We start from the raw sequence: 8,584 nt of genomic DNA on the forward strand, positions 1-8,584 counted from the left end.
TTAAGACTCCCTTAGGGATGTCGCCGTATCGTTTAGTCTATGGAAAAGCTTGTCACTTACCTGTAGAGATTGAACATAAAGCTTATTGGGCTATTAAAGCAATTAATATAGATTTTAATCTTGCAGGTGGAAGGAGATTACTTGAGCTGAGTGAATTGGAGGAACACCGGTTACATGCATATGAAAATGCCAAAATTTACAAAGAAAAGATCAAATATTGGCATGACAAGCACATTATTCCTAAACAATTTCAGGTAGGGCAAAAAGTGCTTTTATTCAATTCACGCCTGAGGTTATTTCCAGGAAAATTGAAGTCAAGGTGGTCTGGACAATTTGAAGTCACTCAAGTATTTCCCTATGGAGCGGTTGAAGTGGCAAATTCAAGAAATGAAAAGTTTAAGGTCAATGGACAACGATTGAAACCCTACTTGGCAGGTGAAATCGTACCCAAAGGACTCATATGTCTTTTGGGTGACTCTTCTTCAATTTAAGAAACTGAATGTGTGAGTCGAGCCAACGACTATAAACAAAAGCGCTAATTGGGAGGCAACCCAATATTTAGGTTATATTTGTTAACTTGGTGTGATTTTGTGGTTTGAATCAATGTTTTAGCTAAATTGTTGTTTTTGTAATGTAGGGTTGGCAATTGAAGGCAAGGATGACCAATTGAGTACAAAAAAGGCGAACTTTGATCAAACAACTCAACCCCTCGATTTGCGTTAAAGGTGTTTTTGATTCATTATAAAGGGGTAAAATGCATGTTTTTAATGTTTTACATTTGTTCCAGTCATTAAAATTGGCAAACAAATGATCTATGATGCATTTTGAGTCATTGGGGTACCTTTTGTAATTTTTCAAAAGTTGAAATTCTGCTAAAAATCGAAGCAAAAAACGTGTTTTCCAATAAAACGCGACTACAAGTCGCGTTTCTCAGAATCGCGTTTTCAATTCTGCGCCTGCAGAACAGAAAACGCGCCTTTAAAACGCGACTTGAAGTCGCGTTTTGGAGGAAGTCGCGTTTTCTCGCCTGAGCAAAACTGGAAAACGCGACACAGATAAACGCGACCTTAAGTCGCGTTTTCATACGTAACCGCGTTTTCAATTCTGCGAGATTTGTGCAGAAAACGCGGCTTTAAAAACGCGCGTTGAAGGCGCGTTTTTAGTCGCGTTTTAGGTTCACTTTTCTGCTTCAAAAACGCGATTTCCAGAACATTTCTTCACTTCTCCAATTTTTCCAGCCGCGTTTTTCTTCTTCTCTTCTACCCAACTCACAAATCTTCATTTTTACTCCATAATCTTGCTAGAAATCATCACCCCAACACCTTTTGAGCTTCATATACCCTTTTTAACCGATTAAAATCCAAGAAAAACACCTAAAATCAGGTTTTTGAGGGATTGAAGGTTAGGGTTCTTAAACTCTAATTTCTTCAATTGGAGGTCAATTGGAGGTTGTTTCATAGGGCTTTTTGCATTTTTAGCATCACCAAACATCCTTCTACGTGATTGAGGTAAGTTTCTTCATCAAATCTTTTGATTTTAGAAGTTCATATTTTTTATCCTGAGCTATCTGACATCTTTTAATTTCGAAAATTTGATGAGGTTCATGGCTATTTTTGATTTTATTCATGATTATTATGATTGTTTAAGCATGTTTAAATGTTTAAATGTAGCAATTTATTGGTTTTCAAGTACTTTAAAATTCACAATTGCTATATTTAGATGAAATTGGAAAAAGGAACTAGGATGTTTTTGAGCCATTGGTGATGTTAAATTATGGTTAAAAATGGTTAGTTGATGATGTTTAAGCATGTGCATTGTGTATAGTGAGTAATTTGGTTGATTTGGTGAGTTAATTAGTTTAATTTTTGCCTAAACATGATTATAGCTAAAAGTATATTATTATTGTTAATTCTAAATAGTTATAATCATAATTGTTCCTATTTTCACTAATTAAATTATAATTGATACATATCTTGTGTAATTTGGTGATTTTGGGCAACTTTAGGCAGAAAATATGTCTTGTACGATCATTGAATGATTAGAACTTGAGCAATTGTATTTGAGGTTATTTGGATTAATGCTGAACTTTTGTTGCCAAATAATGAGTTGTAGTACATGTGGATAATTGAAATATTTTTTAGGTACTATGCCAAGGGGAAGAAGAGGGGTACTTTCATCCTCTAGTAGTGAGGAGAGGGAGGTTAATGAAGAGATGGAAGTGACTGAAGAGGAGAATTCACCTTCTCCTCCACCAATTAACCGTCGACCTGGTGAGGGCACCTCCCGTGGAGCGGGAAAATCGGTATTTGACAGTGCTAGGTTCAACACTCGCAGGAATCAGGAGTGGCATGAGGCGCGTGCTAATTTGGAGTTTTTGTTTGAGATGCACGTCAGTCCACCAGTTGAGATGATGTACAACATCTCAGAAGCTTTTGCTCAGCTAGGATGGGCTCCGATTCTCACCCTTCCAAACCATTACTACCCAGAGTTGGTGCGCGAGTTTTACGCCAACATTGAAAGTAAGGCGCGCCATAGTGGAGAAATAGTTGAGTCCTGGGTGCGTGGAAGACGAATCACCTTGTCACGGCAAGATTTGGCTGCTATTTTGGGGTGTATGGATGACGGACGTCCAGTAGACTTGAAGAAGGAGTTTGTTCCCCCGAATAGGAGGTGGGATCCCTCATTGGCCATGGCTAGGTTTGGTCTCGAGTACCAACCTTTTCGCTCTACCAGAAAGGAGACTATATTGGCGAATGTATTCGAACCTCGTCATCGTCTTATCATTTACATGATGGCTCACAATGTCATCCCAAAGAAGACGGGGCACACGGAGGTCCGCAAGAGCGATATCTACTTCTTGGATTACATGTTCCATAACCGGACATCTCCATATGCTCGGATTTCATTGCCTAACATCATCATCAGCCACATTAGGTCTACGGCGAGGCGTAAGACAACTTCCTTCAAACTTTCATTTCCTCGTCTACTGACTTTCATCTTCCCCCGTTTTGAGGTTCCCTTGGAAGGCATGCGGCGGGAGTATGTTCCACCACGTGCTGAGATGACTATCACTACTCTTCGCCGCCTTAGTATTGGCACGGGAGACATTCCACGCCCTGTTCAGGAGCAGAGACAAAAGGCTAGACATGGTCGGGATGAAGCTGGACCTTCTACTGCAGCACCACCTCCTCCTTCACCACAAACTAATTGGCAGCGACTTTTTGACCATATGGAGGACTTTGCATTCCAGTTCGCTGACGTTAGGAATCGTCTAAGCCGAATTGAAGATCATTTGGGCATTCATCCACCGCCCAATCGTGATGCAGAGGATGACGATGATGCCGAGGGGGATGACTGACTTGGCACACTGCAGAAGCTATCTTTAGTTGATGAACTTGCTTGCCTAATTATCTTAACTTGTGGAACTTAAGATGTTTAACTTCATTTTATTTTTCTGTTTTCTATGTGGTAGGTACTTGTATTTTGACAGTGGTTCGTGATTAGTGGCTGATAAGGATCTCAGCCATTGACTTGGGGAGTACTTCTTTCTTTTCTTTTCTTCTTTTGTTTCATTTCTTCCCTACACATTGAGGACAATGTGTAATTTAAGTGTGGGGGGAGACATATGCATGATACTTGTGGTTTTAGTTGTGTTTGATATAATTCTTGTGCTTAAATGGTGTTTCTTGTGGTTGCTGGCAGGGAGTTTTAGTCCACTTTTAAGGGGAGACTCTGTCAAAATTTTTCCAAAACCTTATACATATATATGTTATTAACTATAACAAATAAATAAAATTTTGTCACTTATCCTTTTGAAATAAATATATGCGGTTTTGATACTTCTTTTCTCATGAAATTTGGAAATGATTTTTATGTGATTATAATTTTTACATCTATAGGAAAGTATATCTAGTAAAGTGGAGAAAATTATGCCTACATTTTGTATATTTGATGAAAATTCTTCTTTTTATCTAATTTTATAAGATAAGAAATTAATATGGTTAATAAGTGTCATACTCTTCTCATGATTACTCTTAGAGGGAATTTTATTATATATATATATATATTGAAAAAAAAAGGGGTTATTCTACTCCAATGATTCTCATACCGAGTAACCGGGGGTTGGCATCTACAAATGTCGACATTCGCGTAAAAAGGTACTTGAATTAAGAGTATGCAAAGCAACTTGAGTATGTGAAATGTTGAGTAACCGGGGATCTGCATCTAAAAATGTTGATCTTCGCGTCAAAAGGCATTTTTCACAACTTAAGTAATATTTATCCCTTAAAATATATTTTAAAAAAATAATAATAAAATAAATAAATAAAAAGTAAATTAAATCCCTCTTTAAGAAAAATAAGAAGTTGATCATGAGATTAGTTAGCATCTTTATTGACTATAGGAGTTGCTTGCTTGCGAAATTTGATAAAAATAAGAAGTTGAGTTGAATTGGTAAAATTATGGTATACTTGGCTCTTCTTTGCTTGATATTATGAGTACTTGAACTTAATGGAAAGATCACATAAGGGTTATTTACCTTGATTCAAGGAAATGGAGTTGAAATACTACATATGTTTATTTTCAATTTTTGGATCATTGATGGTTAGAATTTTATATTGCTTGAGGACAAGCAATGATTCAAGTGTGGGGGTATTTGATAAGAGTTTATTTTACGTATTTTTAAGTGCATTTTATTAGTTAATTTTGAGTTGATTATTTAGTTTTATAAATAAAATAAAGAGGTTTTTGGTAAAATTATATATTTTTGGTAAAAGTGGATAATATTGCATTTCTATTGATTTTAATGGTAAAACTTCATTTTTATGCAGGAATGATGATTCAATCACCAAAGGATGTCAAATGAGGTAAAAAATAGAGATTTGGTGATGAATTCAAGTGGCAACAAGAAGAATGAAGTGAAAAACGTTCAAGTGAGGAAATGCAATACAAGTCAGTTTTGACACTCTTCAGTATTTTGACCATATCTGGAGCTACACTTATCGGATTGAGGTGATATTTATACCATTTTAAAGCTAAGAAAGAGACCTACAATTCGTATGAAGACATCGAAATCCATTTCTGCCATCTTCATGGGCAAAACGTTGGAATACAGAAGCTGCATTCTGTGGTCGGAAGTTAAAACAGAGGTTTGAACAGGTGACAGTATTTTGATCATATCTCAGGCTACAAAGCTCCGATTTGGATGATTCGTGAAGCATTGGAAAGATAACTCAAAGGGCTACAACTTGTATGTTTTGCACAAAAGCTAGTTTGGCCTTTATCATGGAGAAAATCGCAGTTGAAATAAGGCCAGAGTGAAAACGCGAGTAGACAAAACGCGAGTTTATGCCGCGTTTTGTGTAGGCGCGTTTTATAGCCGAAATTCTGCAATTTGACTCAGTCAATTCTCTTGTGTTCATACCACTTTCCAGCTATAAGATGCAAGGGAATTCGGTGCACATGCTTCTGCAATAAAAGAGAAGACCAAATGAGTGTGGACAAAAAGGAAACATCATATCTTTGACTTCTTTTTACAAAATCTGAGTGGAGGAAATTATGAAGTGAGAGGAATGGAATTTCTACCACCTTTTATGCAGAAACACAGGGGAGAAGCCTGGATTACCATACGTAGCTAGTTTTCCTTCTTGCAACAAGTTTTCTCTCTAGTTAAGAGTTCTTAGAGAAGCATTTGGTTTTTCACTTGTAACCATCTTGTACAAGAACATAGCAGGAATTGGAGAGCTTTACCTTCAATTGGCTAAGCTTTCTTTTACCTTTCTTATACTTGTACTTCATGATGTTTTGCATTAATAAACTTGTGAGTTTGATTGTTAAATCATTCATGAGTAGCTAATTTCCTTTATCTAGGGAGTAGATGAAGCTTATGGCCAAATGATATGAAGTGATTGTGATTTATGCTTGTTATGTCTTGTATTAACTTATCTACTTGTGTATGTTGGATTACTTGTTGTTGCTTGATCACCAATAGCAGGTTTATAGTTGTTTTTACTCATTGAGAAATGGTAAAAATAATGGAATGACATAAGTAGAGCTTGAGTAGTATATTCATGAGAATAGAAATACATTCAAGTGGATAAAATCTATATTTCAAGTATGCACAAAACAAATTTAGTATTTTCCAAGAGATTAGGAAAAACTAATCTGTTTTAACCCATTATTATCATGAAAATGTGATTTTGGTATTGTTGGAAATGAATCCTTGGTTAAACAAGAGCAGTAACAAGTGTTAAATTCATTCGTTTTAGATCTTTTGTGTTATATGTGGAATCTACATCCCTAGATCTTAATATTTAGTGAATTCTACTTCTATTGTGAAATTGCATTTATCTATTTAAGAATTTTTGTAGTTGAATTAAATTCTGAAGTTTCTGCTCAAATTAATTGTAAGTCTAAATAATAGAGTAAATTAGTATCTAATAATTGTTTTAATTGCTCCTCGTGGGATCGACCCGATACACATCTTGTACTACAATTGCGACCTGTATACTTGCAGTCCAACGGGTGTAAATTCGGAATTAAACTTGCATTGATAGTAAAAATCCCGTCACTTATCATCTCAGACATAGCCCATTCAACCAATGTGGCCGAAGTTTCAGTTCCCCCCGTGAACATATCCTGCATCATATAATTGCACAATTATCTTATACCAAAATGATACAATATACACACACACACAAACACACACACACACACATATGCATATGTATATGTATAACCAATACTTACAAACAGTATAGCCTTGATTGTTTTGTTGGTAATTGGAAATTGAAGGTCACCACTTTCTTTAATCCTTAATAGGACATCAATTAGATCTTCTTGGCCGAACTCGCCATTCACCGTTTTCGATCTTGCTAAGTTCTCAATATGCTCATTGATTACGCTTTCCAAAATCACATCAATCTTGTGGTGCAGCTTCTGCAATGCGGGCTTCATCCAACTTAGACGGTGGAGAATCTTCTGGGATGGGAACAGATCAGAGATGTCAAACCCACTCGTTCGGGACAATACTTCCTTCATTAATTTTATGAGCGTAATTCGTTCTCTAAAGACTTTTCCGCATGCTGCTCTGCAAATCATGGAACTTGTGAATGAGGAAATTTCTTCAGTCAAATTGATTGGTTGTCCACCAATGGTGGAACCCTGAATAGATGAAATCAGATGCAAAACCTCATCTTGCCTAATAGAGCCAAATGATCGAACACTTTTGGCACTAAGTAGTTCCATGGCGCATATTTTCCGCATTTGTCTCCAATAGTCTCCGTATTGAGAGAATGCAATGCTTGAACTGTCATAGCATATGATCTTGCCAACTAGGATTTCCGGCCTGTCTGCAAAGACATGATCATGAGTTTTCAGAATCTCTTTTGCCGAATGTGGCGATGACACCACGACAGCTGATACTTCACCAAGCTGTAGATGCATCAGATCACCATACTTTTTAGCTAACTTTGCGAGAGCATGATGGGGTAATGAACCCAGCAAATTATGCAAATTTCCAATGAAAGGTATCTTCTTTGGACCTGGTGGCAGCTTCTGGGTAGCATTTACTGTTTTGGATTTCATCCATTTCTTTCCTAAAGTTAAAATGAAGGCAAGGAAAATGAAGGAAGCAATCCAATTGAAGGGGTTATCCATCGTCATGGGATTAATCTGTTCTATGAGCTGTGTGAGCTCCTTCTTTCTCTTTATACTATATGTTATGTGATCCTTGGAATTTGACCAGGTAAGAAGTGCTGTACCAAAGAAATGAAGTTAATTTATGTCGTATTACTCGAAGAAAATTTGCAGAGATCATTCGCATGAATTTGTCAAAATCGTTTTAAAAAAATTTGTCAAAGTTGTTTAAAGAGTAATTCAATAATTTGTCAAAAATAATTAAAACGGTGTCAAAAATTTGTCCGGATTGACCTGGACACTTCTGTGTCAAAAAAAAAAAAAAAAAGTTTAAAGAGTAATTCAATAGCTATTTTAGTCCAAAACCCAGTACTGTGCTCGTAAGTAGCAACTATCAAACTTCGAGACAAATGGATTCAGCTCCTCTGTTCTGTGGTCATTGGTCAACCACATAGGCTGTGGATGGGTGAGATTAGAGCCGTACTGGTTCGACTGGATCACAACTGTCTATTTCAGAGTTCAGAAATTTTTAAAAGACGGTTGAAATCGAGCCTGGTCAATAGTCAATACAGCCGACTCCCAAGTCCCAACCGTCCATCTGACTGGGCATTTCCTTTGCCCCAATTCGAGACAAGTATTCTCCGAAAATATTTTAAGTGTTGGCAATTACCAACTAGTCAACTGTTCCTAATTCGAGTGTTGTATGTTCACCAACCTTCATTTATTTCGTCCTCCAGTTCTAGGATATAAAAGTGTCAAACCTGCATCTAGGATTTTGCTTTGTCTAATGCTCTTATATTTTGGTTATTTTTTCTGCTCAATATTTTACTTTTCCCCGTTGTCAAACTTGGCAGGAAAGGCTGAAAGCAACTGGCTGCGGATATTCTTATACATATTAAGTTTATATATTTTGATCACTTCAATCATTTTAATTTTTAAATAAGGATAT

General features: G+C 36.5%; 1 protein-coding gene across 1 annotated transcript; it reads right to left on the reverse strand.

Moving 5' to 3' along the window:
• Positions 1 to 7,747, reverse strand: LOC113780605 (premnaspirodiene oxygenase-like). The gene is made up of 3 exons (XM_027326389.1): positions 6,748 to 7,747; positions 6,547 to 6,636; positions 1 to 60 (listed from the first exon to the last, which is right to left on the reverse strand). The coding sequence occupies exons 1-3, from the start codon at positions 7,660 to 7,662 to the stop codon at positions 1 to 3; spliced, it is 1,065 nt and encodes a 354-aa protein (XP_027182190.1). The 5' UTR covers positions 7,663 to 7,747.
• Positions 7,748 to 8,584: the final 837 nt, after the last annotated feature.

The sequence above is a fragment of the Coffea eugenioides genome, chromosome 8, assembly GCF_003713205.1.
Source record: "Coffea eugenioides isolate CCC68of chromosome 8, Ceug_1.0, whole genome shotgun sequence".
NCBI classification, from domain to species: domain Eukaryota; kingdom Viridiplantae; phylum Streptophyta; class Magnoliopsida; order Gentianales; family Rubiaceae; genus Coffea; species Coffea eugenioides.